Source organism: Mesoplodon densirostris, chromosome 4, assembly GCF_025265405.1.
Source record: "Mesoplodon densirostris isolate mMesDen1 chromosome 4, mMesDen1 primary haplotype, whole genome shotgun sequence".
Classification (NCBI taxonomy): domain Eukaryota; kingdom Metazoa; phylum Chordata; class Mammalia; order Artiodactyla; family Ziphiidae; genus Mesoplodon; species Mesoplodon densirostris.
Genome location: NC_082664.1, coordinates 103236202 through 103256106, shown reverse-complemented (window position 1 = coordinate 103256106; position 19905 = coordinate 103236202). Strand labels below are relative to the sequence as shown.

Here is a 19905-nt window from a genome sequence, read left to right as displayed (position 1 = left end):
AGAACAACATGGCTGACACAACTCTGGATTTAAAGGGGGAACAAACATCTACAATTCAAAAGAAAGAAAAAACCTGCTCTGTTCATTGGTATCAGATGAAGACCAAGTTACGCAGAGTTCACAATGTATAAAACAAAATAAATAAAAAATAAAAACATGAATCACAGAGAGTTTTTCTCAATTGAGACTCCATTAGAGAATTTAGCCTTTATGCCCTAATGTAGGTGGATGGCAAGCTATGGGTTGGAGCTGAGTCAAATCTAGCCTGACATCTGTTTTTATAAATAAAGGTTTATTGGAATACATATCACATCCATTCATTTACGTATCAACTATCTGCTTTTACACTTAAACAAGGGAGCTGAGTAGCTGTGACACAAACTATATAGTCCAAAGCTGAAAACATTTACTCTTGGGTCCTTTATGGAGAAAGTTTGTTGACCCCTGTCCTAATCTGTCTATGTATGTGATGAATTAACTTTACATCTTTGCATCTGTGATGTTACTAGTTAGGTACCATTCTTTGGAGAACAGAGAAAAAAATTTCACTCAAGGCATTTACTGTATTCTGTGATTCAGATGAAAAAGCCTCCTTTAAAGCATATTTGCTTCCTTTTTTATTTCTGTATAGGACAATCTATTTTTTAATCTATAGCTTATCACTTAAACCAGAATATTTTTGAGAATGAATAGAGGCACTATTAATAATTATGCTGGGACAACTGGTGTAAATTGGGCCATACAGCCACCCTGTGAAACTGACAAGCCCAAAGAACACACCAATCAAAGTTAAAAGGCCCAAGACTGTTGCTTTTGTTTTTTCTTTGTTTTTGCATTTTCTGATCCTATCCTCCCTAAGACTCCCAACCCTCATTTGTCCTAGTGGATGGCAGTTTCACTTCACAACAACACAAATGTAGAACTTACTTTTTAATTCTTTCTCCAAAAGAAGCTATCTCCTCCAAGATGTTTTGAACAGTTGAGACAATATCCTGTACCATATAGATTCTTTCAATTAAGCCCTTTTTCTCAGATTCCTAAGAAACATAAAAGATTTAACTCAGTTACTTCATTTTTATTGGTCTGCTATAGAAATTATTATGCCATATTATCATAGCATGGTTATTATCAACAGAGTGACTTCAGAAGATAAACTTACATTTTTCACAACTTATTTATTGACTCCCCCAGATCCCTGCCTACTCGTGAGGTGTGACCACTTGTAGTGGGCAAGCATGTCGCTACCTCAATATCACGAGCTGATGAAGGGGAGCCCCACAGACAAAAGAACTTCATTTCCCTGTGGAGTTGCTGCTTCTCTCAGAGAATTCTGCAATCCTTTCCATTGGCTGATCCTGATTTCTTCTGTCTTCACAAGGTTAGCTTACTTACCCTTCTCTCATTAGTCCTTCAGAAAGGTTTCCAGCAGGTAACAATAAGGCATGTTCGATATCCAGATTTTGTATATGGAATTCAGCTTTCTAAGAATATTACCCTTACTTCGCTTATAGAAAACCTAAAATGTGTTTTACCATGTTAGGTAGCTAATGTTTATAAAAATAATTTAGAAATTACTCCCATATTGGAGAAAAGATGATTCCCTGAAGAGTGGCATTTTCATGCTATTTCTTATATTCTGATACCATATCCTAGCTCCCTTATGAACTCTACTGTAACTGGGATTTAGTTAATGTCTTCTTAGCTTAGGCCTAGCTGGGTCACTGTAGCTGTCACATCTAACATATAGTACCTAAAACCTCAAATAAATCTAACAAAACGTATTTTTTTTCTACCTAAAATTTTACTTGGGTTAGAATTGTACTAAATTATTGAGCAAATATCTTCTAAATTTAAGAGACCATTTCTATAATAATCTTATTTGCAGCAAAAGAAAAATAAATCATTCTCATCTTGTATTCTCTGTCCCATCAAACTGGGCCCGTGGATGGAAGAAGGAAAACACACCACTCCATACTGATTGCAGTGACTGGTAAAAGCACCAGTATGGCTGAAATGTCAAAAAGCACAAATTTCCCTTCTTGCATCTGCCCTTGTTTATGGAGCTACTGGCAGAAACAGAGCGAAGAGAGGGGCTGAGATTAGAATGTACCATTGCTACCCCCTTTTGAGTAAGGGTGCTGGGCTGGTTTGAATAACTTCTTACCATCTGTTCTGTACCCATTTATGCCACCATTCTGTACAGGAGAGGTCATACTCATTGCTTCCTCTTGCAAAGTCAAACTCACAAGACATTTTTACTTTTTCACTCTAATTTCAAATTTCTTCTTTCCCTTATTCTCTCACTGACTCTAATTCTTCAAGTCGTTTGCATCAAAAATTGGATAGACTGTCAGAGCGACTTAATTCATCTTCAGCAATCCACCATCTATTAATGGGCACAATGGTGAAAACCCATCTCTGTCTGCCACAGAAGCATTCATGTTTATAAAGGAGGATTTGAAAGCACAAGGGAATTTGACCCAAAGGGCAAAAGTGGCTTCCTCTTCTCAACAGTGTAGAGTTTAGGTCAAAACAATTTCTTGGAAAATGAGTCAAATTTCCATATGGCTCAATTTCATAAAAATTTCCTATTTTAGTTGACTGATTTTTTTTTTTTTCCCCTATGAAACAGCCAAATGCGGAGGTTCTGGTTGTGAAGAAAAGCCTGAGTACACCAAAATAATAAATGATTCTCACAATGTTCTTTTACTTTTTAATGAATTTGATGTTTTAGTTTGAACATTCAATATTTAAAGACTAGGCCAAAGAATTCCACTGTATCTAGGGTACCAGCATAATTTATGAACCATATCTGTACACTTTTAAGAGTGAAACTAATCAGAATTATAAATTTTTGAAATATTTATCAACTGACAACTTGGTTTATTAGTGGACCTATAAAGTTATTTCATTTTATTTTCATAATGACATTGTTTCAAAATAAAAATATATATATATTTTACATGCATTAGAACAAAAGAGATGTGTTTATATTATCTGAATTTTAAAATGATACATGAAGAATGATTATTCATGCTACATACTCATATATTTAATTGGTTTCCTAGTTATATCTGTTTATAGTCCCATGTTAAGATTACTTTTCCAAAAAATGTACTTCTTTAATGTCATCTTTTCACTTATAATATTTCATAAAATTGTTCTTACTTATCTTCAGAACTGCACTTAATGGTCATTAAATTGACACCTTTAATTGACTCTACTGTAGGCCATAATTTTAATTACAAAAATACTCTCTCTCCAGGCACTGAGGTACCTTGAAAACTCACAACAAAAATGTGATACATGAAGAATATTCTCATTTCTATATTTTAAATATTGAAATCTGTATATATTTCTGCCCAAATAATTTCAAAGGCATGATATCTTGTATCCATTCATATGAACTTTATCTGTCAATCTTTTTTCAAGATAAAACTTTAAATAAGTTGTCTCTATAATTCTCCACAAAATTTATGCTGAAAAATTAATGGCTTCTCAATTTCCTTCCATTCCTGGGTAGAATTATATTTATCCTATTAAAAATCAGAAGATGTTTTTATCCCACAAATTGAGATAATCCAAAGTGTAACTTCAGAACTTAAACACTAAATCATGCACAAATAGGTCAACTATTTGACCTCACAGTTTGCTTTGTGCTGAATATCCCTTTCTTTTGTAAAGAAAAAAAAATCAGTATCTTTTATGCCAGTTCTTGTAAAATTCACTTCCATTTACTAAAGGCTTCCAAAGATGAAGTTACTTAGCATTTTCAGTCATCAAAAATTTTGATTAAAAATATTCCAACTGGGCTTCCCTGGTGGCGCAGTGGTTGAGAGTCTGCCTGCCGATGCAGGGGACACGGGTTCGTGCCCTGGTCCAGAAGGATTCCACATGCCGTGGAGCGGCTGGGCCTGTGAGCCATGGCTGCTGGGCCTGCGCGTCCAGAGCATGTGCTCCGCAGCGGGAGGGGCCGCAGCAGTGAGAGGCCCGCGTACCAGGGGGAAAAAAAAAAGTTCCTACTGATATGACCAAAATGCAACAAACATTTAAAAGATTTATTTTTTTCACAAGAGTTCAATAGCTTTGGGGAATGTTTAAGTTGACTGAGAGTTCTTCAAAGGTTTCAAACATTCTTAAAATCAGATTGATGGATGGATGACTGGCAGCAAAAACAAAGTGCACACTGCCATGCTGAAAGAAGTATATTTTTATATCTGAACATATCTCTGCCATGAAAACTGCTGTTGCTATCCCAACTCTGTATACATAAAATATTTATAAATGTGGACACTACAGCTTCTAATTCAATTGGTGGTGCATTATCACTTGTCTGTATGCGATCATGGATAATCAGGGCACCATGAGCTATCAATTGTACATTTCTGCTTCAAAGATCCCTTCAATTTATATGAATACCTTATTAGCCATGATGCTGTGCTTCATCAAAATCTGCATTCACATTATCACTACAAAATTAAATAACCCTCAATGCTAAATGTTTAAACTAAATTTACAATAGCATTCCTGATGTCAGAGTTTCCATTGTTTGTAAAATTAACTTGCAAAAGCTTTATTTTGATTCCATATAGTGGATGAAAAAAAATCATAATTTCAAGTCATCATGGTGGGCTATTGGAAAAGTTTTCGATTAGCAATAATCATGCCTCATTGATTGAGGCATTGTATGAGTACAACAATTTCAGAATTAACTTATTTGATATTCTGTTTGAATCATTTGACGGCATGCTAATAAGACTGGTATCATTTGATTCTTCACAAGGTTTTAAATATATTGATGCAATTGAAGTCAACACATTAATACCTACCTTGCCCTTTTTCATATATGCATAATTAAACCTTGGAGTGGAAGATGAGATAAATGTGGAAGAACAGTCATTTGATCTGAAAGAAAAGTCATGCTGCACAGAGAGATTTGTAAACACATCTTCTGGGCTGTGTAAATTAACATCATGTTTCCAGAAATAGTCTTCTAAAAGTAACTATTGACAAGTGAAGGCTCTTCAGCAGGTTTGTAACTTAAGTTTACATGTAACAGTGATGTGATCATGGTCCCAGTGGTAGACAGGAAATGTGAACAGACATTCAACAGTTAGTCTGTCAACAATTATCTTGAGAAATGGATTGTCAGTACTTGATTATTCATTAAACATGTACTCTTTATATTTGTTATTATTATTATTTACTCACTGAAAAAGCATTATCAAACAGTAAGAAGGAAGAAGGAAGATTCCAGGCCTCCTAACTCCAGCAGAATGACCTAAAGGTCCAACTTACACTCCTGGCCTTCGTGAAATCTTCCCTAGGGATGCCAGTCCACACCAACTACAGTCTTGTTCTTTCAATTTGCATCACAACTCTACTCTTTTCATCATTCTAGTAGCAAATGTTCTTTTCACTCTCTACACTGCAAGCTTTATCTTTTAAAACATGTACTATTGATTTCATGGGTCTTTAATTATATCTGCCAGTATACCAATGGACATGTTATATGGTCTTTGATATTAGCATTTCCAGTAATAGGAAACCAAGGTACAAGGAGGTTAAGTGATGTGTCTATGTCCAGATTTGTCTATGTTCACATATATGTGGCAGAGAATTCCAGTCCAGGACTACTAAGTCCAAAGGAAGAGTGGACATTTTCTAGTGGACATTTCACAAGGTAGGCATTCAGCTCACACTTGTTCTTTTTGTCATTTGCTTCTTTAGCGTCTGTGGATCTCTGTTCTCTCAACTCACTATATAATACATGATTTGTAGACATTTCATTCAGTTACATATTTCTATCTACTGTTCATTTCCAGTATTATTTGCCCAGTTTTCATGAGAATGTATGTTAAATTACACTTTTTAAAAATATTTGGGGAAAAACATTTCTTTCCATTCTTATTTTTTAACTTTTCTTGCTAAACATTTTAGCAAACATTATGTATAATTTGCATAAAATACATACCATAATTTACATTATAACAAAATGCATTCATTCTTACCTAGGAGCTGAAGTAACCAGGGTTTACAACAACAGATGCAAAGTTAGGGGGATAAAAACAAAAAACAAAAAAAACTTAAGATGTACCAACTCCACAGGCCTACATATTTTATTAATCACAGGCTATGGAGTCAGAGGGAAGTGAGTTCAACATGGGTCTTGTCATCTACAAGGTTTGTGATCATGTCAAGTTCCTACTGGTTCCTGAGTCACAATTCTGCTATCTGGAAAAGGGAGATCATAATCCTGACTCTGACTGGAGTATTTGGAGAATTAAATATTGTATCATATGCAAATCATTTGGTACACTCCAGGTGCTTCATAAACATAAGTCCTTGGCCTTCAAGAGTGAGAAGAGACAAAAGAACAAATAACCTTTTGTCTAGTTTAAAGAATCCTGGGGTTCATTTAAGTTTCAAAAGCAACGATCTTCCAGGACAAGTCTACTCATGTTGCCCTGCGTTGTATGAAAGATCATCTGGCAGTTCTATCTGCATCATGCTGGCTTTATTTACACGTTTCAGATTGAACCAGGGAATGTGGTGATAACACAGTTTAGCAAACACAGCATTACCTCTGCGGCTGCTACCAAATTGCCAAGGAAGAGTAACAGTGATTCATTCAGAAAAAGGAAACTGTTATCACATGTGCTTATATTTTCCCTTAACATATAAGGCTTCTAATTTATAGAGGGAAATGTGTAATAAAAATAGTGATGGCCACTGGTGTGATTAAACCAATGAACAAGGAAATTGTGGCTGAACACATATTTTTAGATTCCTACATTTCAGAAAGAATGGATTTTACTTCTGATTACTTGAAAAAAACACCAAGACATAAGTAAAATTCGCATGATTTAGGGCCTACTTGATGAGCAAATAGGTAATAACATATAACAGAAGAGATGAAAGCATGGAAATTTTCAGATCTAGAATTCAAATTTCAAAAGGTTCCTTTGCTTTGTTATATACTACAGAGAATGACTGTAAAAATAATGTAATTGTAATAATAATTGTAAGAAAAATAATGACAAACTCCAAATCTGTAACCTAAAAATGTATATTATTATATAAAATGTATGTAAGATCATCATTTTTTCATTGTCCATTTGTTTATAAAATGTCAAAAAAAAAGAAAGAAAGAAAAACAACACTGAGTCTTTAGTGGCTAGGTTTTAGAGACAGTTGACTGAAGAACAAATAATGTGCCTGTGTTGTAACATGGTTGTTCTTTAAGAACAAAGCCAATAAATAAATAAATGAATCAGTGAGGCAGTGGAGTTTTTCTTCTTCAAGGCTTTGTTGGCTTCCCCAATGTCTCCAAAGAGCATAGCACTGTAGGTGCAATAAACTAGCTTCGAGCCTCTGGGAGAGAATTAACACCATCAAAATGAATTTACAGCTAAGAATTCATTATATAATCAGTATGCTACTTTAAATCTTTCCAACATGTTCTGGTTCAGGAAAAAAAAAAATCTCATTTCTCTATTAATTACCTAAGCAAAACCAAAGAGCTAGTCCTGAAAATTGACCACGTCAGGAAAGATCCTTGGGACATGCTTAAAAACTGAGTAGTATTTGTCACAGGATGCCCAGGATTCCCACAAGGGATTGATGCAAAATTTCTATCTCAGGATCGTCCCAGTAATGCCAACCGTCCAGGGCAAAGATAATGTAAAAATACGACTTTAGATTTTAAATGGGAATCTGTTTGGTCTGTTTCATCCCACTGAATATTAAAAGCCTGCAATTTGAAAACCTGAAGAACTATAAACATCAGAAATAGACTGAGTGGCATTTAGCAGGGGAAAAAAAAAAACCTCTCAGCATCTGTCATAACAAAGAACAAAAAGTAATATTTCTGATACACGAGATTAAAAATTGTTCTTTGGGAATCTGGCTTAATGCACTGGGAACTGTCTTTAAGGTTTCTTCCCATGAGCTACGTCCTGTGTTCATGGATGGACACACACACACACACACACACACACACACACACACACACACACACCCCTCTATGGTATGTTATTAAAATGGGGGGGGAAAGTCTGCAGTCTTTCAGGAGAATACTTCCTTCTCAAGTAGTATTTTTGCTTTGGGAAATGAATATGAAACAGACTGGATTTTGAACCAGTATCATTTCTAAGTAGTTATAAACTGCTCTAACTATCTGTTCATTACATAGAGCCCTTCCTTCTACACTGACTGGTATTTACCAACATGTTTCTTTGGCCTGCAACAGGATTCTCATCAGGGATCAAATGAGAGGGCTGAAAAAGTAAAAGGAATAAACATCATCATGAGGAAGATGTTGAAAAAACACTTTTGAAAAATTGGGAACAATTTGGAAAAAAAATTATTTGGAATTAGACCCTGGGAAGATTGATTTCCTTAAAAGTTTCTCTGAGCCAATTGACAGATGCCATGCCATTACAAGGCAAACAGGGCTAATGGTTTTCTACAACTGTCACTACCATAGTTAAACACACAATAAGCTGCAGTTGCTGATTTAGCTGTGCATGTCCTTCAGTTTTCTTTGAGGTGGGGGAATGAGGAGGGTAGAAGATAAAATATTTATCACCTAAGACTCAGCTCAAACATCACCTTTAGCAGTCCTGACTCACCCAGGCACTGCATCGCTAACACCCAACGTAGTATACAAATTTTGATGAAAGTAGCAATCACAGATACAGAGAAAACACTCCATAAAGGTTGTCAATAATAATGCGGAAAAATGGACCAATAAATTAATGACATGTTTCCTTCATAACAATGTAACATAGTCCAAAATAAACAGGATTTAGATCAGAAGGGCTGGATTTGAGTCTTGCTACTATCCTGGCTGGGAAATCTCTGATGCATTATTACATTTCTCTTCACCTGGGTTAGTTCATTCGCATATGGGGAAAATAATATCAAATTTAATGGTTTCCTTTGAGTACTGAATGAGCTAAAGCATATAAAAACAGCCTGCAAATTGTAAACACTCTACAAATAAGAATAATCTTATAAATCTAATCATTTAAATAACTCTTACTCAAAATGGTCTCATTTTAAATTATCATTTTTGTGTCATTTATTACTTACTTTAAATTACTATATTCCCTTGAGGAAAAAGTGATGCCCCCACCTTTCTATCAATTATTTTGCAAATTATCTATCAATTACCTTGCAAACTCATTGGATAATTGGGATTTAAGGCAAACCACACTGAAACAGAGCGGATTTCGATAGGAAATTCCTCTTGTAGGAATGGCTACTATCCTCAGAAAGATAATGACTTGTGGATAATTGAGATACAATGTCCAATGTATTCTATATTAGCATAATGTAAAAATTTTAGACAACGGCAAGATAAATATCCAGATGTAGTATTATAGTCTATAACTTCAGAGCACCAGTTAGTGCACATTAGCTAATAAAAGGATGGCTAATCCATCTAATTTATAGTCTGGCACACCATATTTCACAGTATTTGGGAGTACCCTACCAAGTATAATCCTTACAGTAGAAATCACAAAGAAAATTCACAAGTACTGGGGCTGTTAGCGAACCTGGTAGCAGTAGGCTGAATAATGCTTCAAATGTCAGATTAATAACATTTCTGGATTATTTCTGAAGGTAATGAAGCCAAACATTTTTAAGAATGGAAGTTTGAGTTTTTAAAAGGGATTTGAGCAAGTCAATGGTTCAGAGAAAAGACGGCAGGAAATGGGGAAGCCGATCCCTTTTCATGCAAAACATGCATAAACTGATAATTAAGAATTGGCTGGAATCCATTTTAATATTAAAGTCTTGGAAGTAAGATGGTACGGTTGAAATGCTAGCAATTAAATCACTTCATCACTGAATATAATATTAATTCAAATTAAAAGGAGTTACATCAGAACAACCATTTACTTTATTCCCCTGAAAATTATCCATAAGTAGGTCCTCTACAACATGCCCTGCATATAGAATGTATATGCCTTGAAAATATGTGTGTATTCAACTATTGTTAACCTTTCAAAGATATTACCTGACTTTTCATTTTCTTAAAAATATTACACCATCTTTGGGCCTCCCTGGTGGCGCAAGTGGTTGAGAGTCCGCCTGCCGATGCAGGGGATACGGGTTCGTGCCCCGGTCTGGGAGGATCCCATATGCCGCGGAGCGGCTGGGCCCGTGAGCCATGGCCGCTGAGCCTGCGCGTCCAGAGCCTGCGCGTCCGGAGCCTGTGCTCCGCAACGGGGGAGGCCACAACAGTGAGAGGCCCGCATACCACAAAAAAAAAAAAAAAAAAAATATTACACCATCTTAAAGTACCATGGCTTAGTCAATAGTTACCAAAATAATCACTGATCAAACTAATTTGCTTTGTTTCTGACATTCTTAAGAAGGCACAAAGGAATCATAAACAAAACTACTCTCACTATTAAATTGTAAGAAGACTTCCTCCAAGAACGAGTCTTCCCTGGTTGAGATACTATAGATCATCTTCTCTTTCTGGATCAAGAAAACACAGGGCATGAGCTATGCTGGCCCTGAACAACTCAACCAAAGGACTATGCAGGTTAATTTACAAGAAGAACTCCTAAATACTGATACATAATAAATATTGATACATACGCCACATCCTTCTCTCTCTAAGAAGGCTCTGCCTGGGTACTGATGAGTGAACTAATCCATTTGTAGGATGAAAATCATTATTACAACCAAGATTGATGGTTTAAAATATACTTAAATTTTAATAATATCATCCTAATTTGTGAAAAGAGAATAGAGATATAATATTCATTTGCATCCTTTCATTATAAAATGTTCCACCACATTCCACCATCAATCAACAAAAATGTATCAGATATTTCTTATTTTCTTAAAGGAAAACATCCATATCTGTTTTTCACCCATAACTGACATGAAAGGATGATCCCCACCCCCCCAAACACTGTAAAGCAATTGTGAACTCATTGATAATCTTAAAAGAACAGATGATTCAAGTCCTATTTCTGACAGCTGAGTTAAAAACAAACCAACCCACAATGCAGGCATCACAATGCAGTCTCTTTATGATAGCAATAGGCAGGTTTTTTTTTATTACATGCCCTTATGATTCTTTCTTCCTTATGTTACTAGTAAATGCTGAAATATTCTACCTAAGTGATTGTTGGGCTGGAAAAAAGAAAAGAAACTCTAATGCAAGTATTTATACCTTCTGCAATGAAAACAAGATATTGTTGCCTTGCGTGACCTTTCCTAAATATGAGATACAGCATTTTACACAATAGTTTCTTGGTTCACGCTTCAATTACTGACCTTTACTGTGTAGAAAATTAATGCAATTTCCATTGTAATCCATCCGTACAAATAAGGTCCACATAGAAGAATTCCACATATGGAATCTAATACAAATAGGAAATGTCAGCTGATTGCTGTTGGCTGAACGTAGCCGTTATCTGTTTGTTCTGGGGTCCCCGGCAAACTCTACTTGTAACAAGCAATCTCTTGTGTGAAGCCATCAGGTATAAGAAAGAAAAATCTCCTCTCCTCAAAGTTTAGTTTGTACATTTAGTTTCCTAAAAGTCAAAAAACTAGTGACCTGAAAGTTCTACATTGTAACTGAAAGTCCACAAAAAGAAAGGAAGGCAAAACTGTGGAGCCTAATTTGGTTTCTAAAAATGCAGATCATTTTCCATGGACTTTCAACAATGAGAAGAAGCAAGAGGCTATAGTGATGTCATTTTACAACCATCCCCGTTCCAGACAATAAAAAGATGACAGACCCCAGACCATGTCCTGGCCTGTGCATCAGAGACAGGCAGAATATGGGAATGTGTCCATCTCCCAAGGAAGCTGTGCCAAGGGGCCCCAGCATGCTTTCATCTTCCACAGTCGTCCATGATGGTATTTTGTGGGAAGGGGTGCTGGCAATTAAGGAGTGTCACTTTCAAGATGGATTGTTTGGGTAGAAAGGAGTTCCTCTCCTCTTCTGGTTTGGAAGGAGATGGCGGCGTGTTTATAATCTGTAAACAGTTCATCTCTCACTGGGTGTGTTACAGTTCCCAGAAGCCCGTCTGTCATGTCAAACACACAACAGAAGCCAGAAGGGCGCTGTGGGGAAGCCCTTGGAGTCAGCACACTGTGGAGGGCAGTGGCCCAGGGCCTGTGTGCTTGAGGGACCCATCCTAGGCATGGAGGCTGCTCTACATGGAGAAGAAATGATGAAGTGTAATAATGTATAGGTGGATGTATGCTCCCGAAGTCTTAAACGTTGAAAACTGCTCTAGTTTACCCATCTCTTAGAGAAGTGAGAGTGAAGAGACGTGCAAAAAGACTGCAAAGTTTGCCAAAATCCTCTCACAATAGAAGGCTTGTGTTCAGCAGAAGAGGCACAAACAGAAGTCAACATTTCATTTCAGACTTATTCCTCTAGAAGTTTCTACAGAAGTATGAAATTGAGGAAGCAAAACAAACATGGCCATGTGGGGCTATTAAAGTCCCTACAAACATACTACAATCAAAGTATCTCAAGAACGGAATTGCCCTGGAGGAGACATGGAGAACCCCAGAGCCAACGTCCTCAGTGTGGGATGGGCTGCCACATCTGTTGCGTGGAGGGCTGTGCTTGGATGAACGCAAGAGCTCCCAGGCTCATGCATGTAGATGCTGTAGTTCCAACTTATCCTTGCCCAGAAAAACTTGATGCACAGCCCAAATGGCTCTACCTCCCCAGGCCCCCAGAAAGCCTTTGAAGCACCACAATGCAAGGTTAGATGGTGAAAAACACTGGTCTAGACTTTCATGGCTCAATCTGTTGCCTGACAGTTCATCGACACCACTTCTTCATCCATTGCCTTCTTGTTAGATGTCTCCTTTATCAGATGGTGCAAAGCCCCATGGTCACAATTATCTCTCAAGGGTGGATGACATCCTCCTTCCATGGGGTGGCTCATTTACACAGACTTGGTCCAAGAGAAAGAAATCTTCCTCACTTCCAAACTTTGGTTAATAAAATTGATAATTATGCCTAATGTAGGTTTAAAATAATTTCATTAATACCTGTGTTTCCTTTGGTTAAACACCCCCTCACGCACATAAGCTTAGCTATGACTATTTTTAATGTTCAAGGAGTTACATCACTCAGTAGCCACTCACGTCAATTCATCAAGAAGAAAGTTGCAGGACTTCCCTGGTGGTGCAGTGGTTAAGAATCCGCCTGCCAGTGCAGGGGATACGGGTTCAATCCCTGGTCCAGGAAGATCCCACATGCCATGGAGCAATGAAGCCGGTGCACCACAACTACAGAGCCTGTGCTCTAGAGCCCGCGAGCCAAAGCTACTGAAGCCCGTGAGCCTAGAGCCCGTGCTCTGCAACAAAGAGTAGCCCCTGCTCGCTGCAACTAGAGAAAGCCTGCGCGCAGCAACGAAGACCCAAAGCAGCCAATAAATAAATAAATTAATTAATTTAAAAAAAAAAGAAGAAGAAGAAAGTTGCATCATGGGACCTTCATTCTAAAAAGGGTCAATTGCCTTTTAAAACTTATACTTTATTACTTTGCTATTAATGATCATTTTAGCACAACAAATAAGATTTACGTTGTAATCTGCCCAGCATCCTTCAAAATGGGCAAAACCAACTGGCTCGCTCAATTAATTTTAAGGCTGTCTGTGTCATGGAGCTAGTGTTTTTAAATTCGTTTCTATTTTCTGGACATTTTATATTGGATACTTAACTCTTAAGTTTCCCCCGTTCGCCCCTTTCCTCTCCTGTCAGCCTTCTACACACTATCACCCTAGCCCTGTAGACCCATAGGCTCTAGGGGACTGGGCGGCCGTGAAGCTAGTAGCATCTCATTTGGTATTTCACTTTTTTTTTTTCATTTTATTCCAGAAGGTTTGTCTGAAAGTGTAATGACAACAAAAAGCAGCAGATTTGAGAGATTCTCCCAGGAGGAGAGAAAGGACAGATGTACACAGACGTAGAGCTGAAAACGTTGCCAGCAACAGCTGGGCAAGTGACAGGTTCTGAAGCGGGTGACCACCCTGCAGAGTGCAGACATGAGCCTAAAGGAACAGCGATTGCACTTGATTTACTTTTGACTTCCTGGGCTACCTTTCATCTACCTTTCATCCACCAAGGGGAAGGCTAATCTTTGCCTCAAATGACAGGCCTCCTAGAGGGATGCTTCTATAACATTTCAGTTATTCCTTATATTTCGCCCCTTTTCATCCTCATTTTAAAAATCTTAAAAAGGGATATACCCTTTATACATTACGAGAATATCACTATACTGGTTACCCTATAGTAGTAAAAAAATATATCTATATATCTATATATCTATATATCTATATATATATTGTTTGACTCAACCGGCTAGAACACTGAAAGCAGTCATGTTCCCCCTTTGTGTCCTTTCTTGAGCACACCCACCTTGTCATCTTCATCCTCCTCCTCATCTACATCCGTGCTCTCCTGTAAGGAAAATCCATAATTTGTAATAAAACATCAACTGAAATTACCGACTACGAATGAAATGCATACTCATGCTTAAAGTTTTCCTATATCGTTGCAACACTAGTCTTTTTAAAATACACTGTAACTTCTTTAAAAAGGACATTTTTAAAGTTAAGGGATGCCTTGCCAAGGTTGTAAACAATATGCATAATCTACATAAAACTGTTAAGTATAAATAAAGCTATTAGGGGAGTGCCCTTTGAAGGCAGCCAGCTTTAAAAATGCATTGCGGAGTTTTACTATCTGTAAACAGTTTTGTTCTGAGTCTGACAAATGAAGCAGCTGCTGTGTTAAGGCTGAGAGCACCATACTCCGTCTGTGCAGGGCTCATTGTTAGAATGACTGCACTTTTCCTCTGGGGCCATTACCGTAACATTAGACAATATTAAATGCATTAGTCTGAATGTAATCAATCTCAAGAATAAGCTACAGGTTTCTATATGGCATTCTTGTTTTCCTTGGGCTTCAGGGTTGGTGGAGGACAGGTGAGGGAAGGAAACACAAGGCTCAGATCTGGACTAAAGGGGGGACTGCCTTTAGTTCAGGGGCCCCAGCAACAGCTGTGCTGCACAGAGCCTTGTTCAGATTCATTTAGAGATCTTGGCTAGTTAACAGGTACACTTGAATCACATCACTGCTACATTTAAAAGCTAACACGTATTGGTACACAATCCAATGATTTGGTAGCTTCAAAAGAATGCTGGGGGGGGAGCTTCCCTGGTGGTGCAGTGGTTGAGAGTCCGCCTGCCAATGCAGGGGATACAGGTTTGTGCCCCGGTCTGGGAGGATCCCGCATGCCGCAGAGCAGTTGGGCTCGTGAGCCATGGATGCTGAGCCTGTGCGTCCGGAGCCTGTGCTCCTCAATGGGAGAGGCCACAACACTGAGAGGCCCGCGTACCACAAAAAAAAAAAAAAAAAAAGAATGCTGGGTATCAGAAAACCAAGGACTATTTTCCATTTGAACACTTACCTTTCTGCTTAACCTTGCAAAGGTCAGGCATGCTAATTAGATGCCATTGTTCCAATAGAAAAAAGAATGGTCAATATCATGCTTGTATAAGGGAGTAACTCTGAAGTATCCAGACAGTACTCTGCTATCCTCCATAAACCATTGAGCAATTTCTTCAGGGCTGGTACTGTATTACCTCCCAGAATTCCTAGGAGCTCCACCTAGCAGTCTGTGGGATACTTACTGATGCTGGAGAACTAACCTATTCAATGATGGCAACAAGCATGTTTCATAAAAGCACATGGATGAAAATGAATACAATGAAACATGTTATGGGAGGAAAAAACTCTGTAATGTAATTAGGAGTCAGAAGTCTTCATCTTGAGACCAAGTCTTCAGCTGGAGACACTGTTCCAGCACTGTTTTGCTGTGTGACTTTGAGCAAATCACTTTGCCACTCTGAACGTTAGCTTTATGAAGCATGAAATGAAAACAGTAGTTCTTGACTCCTTCATGGTTATGTTACCAAGATTAAATTAGGTAATAAAATTAGAAAATGTTTAGTAAATTAAAAAGGTTTCATACACGCACATACACATTTATATGCATACACACACAAGTACACTTATGTACCCATATTTACATACACACAGATATATACATATATATACCTGCCTACAAATACACATGTACATATACACATATATATACACATGCTATAAACGTATACATCATATATATACCTGGGAAAATAAAATCTGATTAAAACTGTAAAAATGTTAGTTGCCAGCACTTTTACAACAGATGCTTCTCTGTAAAAATTTCCCTCATCTGTACCTCTGTGAAACTTAGTTCTTACATAAACCTGTACTTTAAAGCTATTTATTTGTTACTTGGTTCTAGCATCTTCAGGCCCCTCATTTATTGATATATGCACATGCTTATTGCACTACACAATCAAAAACCAAACAGAATAGAATTTGGAATTCATCTGAGGTTTTACTCCTTGCCATAACACTCATTTCCCCCATCCCAAATGAAACCAGAAACATTCCTTAAATATCCATTATTTCAGAGATGATTTTTTTAAATAATCAGAACATTTATAAGGAAAAATAGGTGAAGATGGTCAGCTTTTGAGTCTTAGAAAACCTAATGTGCAGGTGATTTTTCTAAAGGATGTTATCAAGTCTCAAGACCTTTGATTTTTGTTTTAAAAACTTGGTTCTTGAGTCCGGGATGCCAAGATTATATCATAAAGCAAGTCTATAAATACAAGTTCCTTCTAACCCAGAGCAGAAAAAGATTCTATGGGCTAGGATTAGAGGGGAAGAGGAGGGAGAGCTGGAGAAAAATTAAGAAAAGTAAATGCTGGGCGATGTCTTTGAGAAGAGGCCTTGCCTGTGCTTCCTTTAATACCACGGTGAGTTTGAGAATTGCAAGAAAAACTTGGGCACTCAAGAACAGAGGGGCCCATGCCCACGCACTCTCTGATTTCCCTGGGAGTTGGCAAGCCTCAGAGCATCCCCTGAGGCTTCAGACTGGAGGAGAATATTGCACAGGATAATTATATGGAGAGGCCTGAGGCAGCTTCTCAGTTGTGTGTGCCCTGAAGGGGCTCAAGGAGCCACCAAAGGCTTTTCTCTAGTGATTGAGAATCTCATTCCCAGGAACCTTATGGAGAACCAGATGGGCATGAAGACATGTGCTACCCGCATGGAAATGCTGACCAAGAACCAGATGGCTCACTCAGGCTAAGAAGGCAGGCCAAGACTCAGGAACACAAGATGCTCTAGGAAGAAGACTCCAGATTACACATGATAAATATCTTCCCTGTAACATGAATACATGTGCAGTGTTGCTCCTCAAATGCAGTGGACTCAGGTCATGATTTAGTGGTGGTGGTTTACTGCTAACACATTTTTTCTTTAGTTAAATGTCAGAATTATTGGAATCTTTGCTCACCTGGCTGTCTTGGATGCTGCCAACCTTCCCCCTCGTAGGTCCGATGAAATTGTAGACAAAGAGGAGTGATAATGCCAGTGGGACCATGTACAGTTCAAAATTCCAGACAGTGACTAAGAACACCTGATCGGAAGACACAGACCAAATGACTACTTGAAACAACAGTATGGGAGCAATCTTCAATCCCTATTCATTGACTTAAGGAGATTAAACCCAGGACTCTCTATATAGTTCCAAATAGGTTAAAACACACACACACACACACACACACACACACACACACAAAGATACACACATGATGACTAACACAGCTTAAGAACTGGTAGTAGAATAAGGAAGACAGAGAAATGAGTTGGCCTGTCACACTCTGGAATAGAGTTCCCATATTTGGAAAACTCATTACACTATCAACCTTATTCAGAGTTTTTTGCTGCTGGATTCAATGTACCAGAATTTAGGAGAAGTAGTGTGGAAAATCCAAAAGTCATGAAGAGGCTGTCCACAGGCCAAATTTTGCCAACAATGAGGTGTATCTGAACTAGAAAGAATGATTACTTTTCAAAGAGACTGCCAATGCTGAAAAATTCAAATATCTTGGATGAAACCTTCAGTTTTTGGCGGAGATCACCTTCCTCCCCATGGATACACCAGAAATACAGCTACACGTGGAACAACTCCTACAGAACACCTACTGAACGCTGGCAGAAGACCCCAGACCTCCCAAAAGGCAAGAAACTCCCCACATACCTGGGTAGGGCAAAGCGGAGAGATTCCCACACAGAGGAGCGGTGCCGAGCGGCACTCACCAGCCCGAGAGGCTTGTCTGCTCACCCGCCGGGGCGGGCGGCGCTGGAAGCTGAGGCTCGGGCTTCGGTCAGAGCGCAGGGAGAGGACTGGGGCTGGCGGCGAGAACTCAGCCTGAAGGGGGCTAATGTGCCACAGCTAGCCGGGAGGGAGTCCGGGAAAACTCTGGAGCTGCCGAAGAGGCAAGAGACTTTTTCTTCCCTCTTGGTTTCCTGGCGCGCGAGGAGAGGGGATTAAGAGCGCTGCTTAAAGGGGCTCCACAGACGGGCACGAGTCGCGGCTGAAAGCACAGAGCCCAGAGACGGGCGTGGGACACTGGGGCTGCTGCTGCCGCCGCCAAGAAGCCTGTGTGCGAGCGCAGGTCACTGTCCACACTGCCCTTCCGGGAGCCTGTGCAGCCCGCCACTGCCGGGGTCCCAGGATCCAGGGGCGGCTTCCCTGGGAGAACGCACGGAGCGCCTCGGGCTGGTGCAACGTCACGCCGACCTCTGCCGCTGCAGGCTTGCCCCACACTCCGTGCCCCTCCCTCCCGCCCAGCCTGAGTGAGCCAGAGTCACCGAAGAGGCTGCTCCTTTAACCCTGTCCTGACTGAGCGAAGAACAGACGCCCTCCGGCGACCTACACGCAGAGGCGGGGCCAAATCCAAAGCTGAGACCCAGGAACTGTGAGAAAAAAGAACAGAAAGGGAAACCTCTCCCAGCAGCCTCAGAAGCAGTGGATTAAAGCTCCACAATCAACTTGATGTACCCTGCATCTGTGGAATACATGAATAGACAACAAATCATCCCAAATTGAGGAGCCAGGAGTCAGTGCTGTGCCTCTGAGGTGGGAGAGCCAACTTCAGGACACTGGTCCACAAGAGACCTCCCAGCTCCACATAATATCAAACGGCGAAAATCTTCTAGAGATCTCCATCTCAACAGCAGCACCCAGCTTCACTCAACGACCAGCAAGCTACAGTGCTGGACACCCTATGACAAACAACTAGCAAGACAGGAACACAACGCCACCCATTAGCAGAGAGGTGGCCTAAAATCACAAAAAGTCCGCAGACACCCCAAAACACACCACCAGATGTGGACCTGCCCACCAGAAAGACAAGATCCAGCCTCATCCACCAGAACACAGGCACTAGTCCCCTCCACCAGGAAGCCTACACAACCCACTAAACCAACCTTAGCCACTGGGGACAGACACCAAAAACAACGGGAACTACGAACCTGCAGCCTGCAAAAAGGAGACCCCAAACACAGTAACATAAGCAAAATGAGAAGACAGAAAAACACACAGCAGATGAAGGAGCAAGATAAAAACCCACCAGACCTAACAAATGAAGAGGTAATAGGCAGTCTACCTGAAAAAGAATTCAGAATAATGATGGTAAAGATGATCCAAGATTCTATTTCCAAGATCCAAAATCTTGGAAATAGAATAGACAAAATGCAAGAAACAGTTAACAAGGACCTAGAAGAACTAAAGATGAATCAAGCATCGATTAAAAACACAATAAATGAAATGAAAAATACTCTAGATGGGATCAATAGCAGAATAACTGAGGCAGAAGAACGGATAAGTGAGGTGGAAGATAAAATAGTGGAAATAACTGCTGCACAGCAAAATAAAGAAAAAAGAATGAAAAGAACAGAGGACAGTCTCAGAGACCTCTGGGACAACATTAAACGCAC

At 39.2% G+C, this 19905-nt stretch overlaps 1 protein-coding gene across 4 annotated transcripts in view; it reads right to left on the bottom strand.

The window, feature by feature from the left end:
- MCTP2 (multiple C2 and transmembrane domain containing 2) overlaps positions 1-19905 on the bottom strand; it is a 198956-nt gene that overhangs the window by 19221 nt on the left and 159830 nt on the right. Inside the window, exons 17-19 of one of the 4 annotated variants that reach the window (XM_060095091.1) lie at positions 17417-17539; positions 14419-14460; positions 928-1037 (exon numbers count right to left, since the gene is read on the bottom strand). In XM_060095091.1, the coding sequence (XP_059951074.1) occupies positions 928-1037; positions 14419-14460; positions 17417-17539 (275 nt within the window). The remainder of the gene's footprint in view (positions 1-927; positions 1038-14418; positions 14461-17416; positions 17540-19905) is intronic. The other 3 variants (XM_060095093.1, XM_060095094.1, XM_060095095.1) reach the window with 3 other exon arrangements.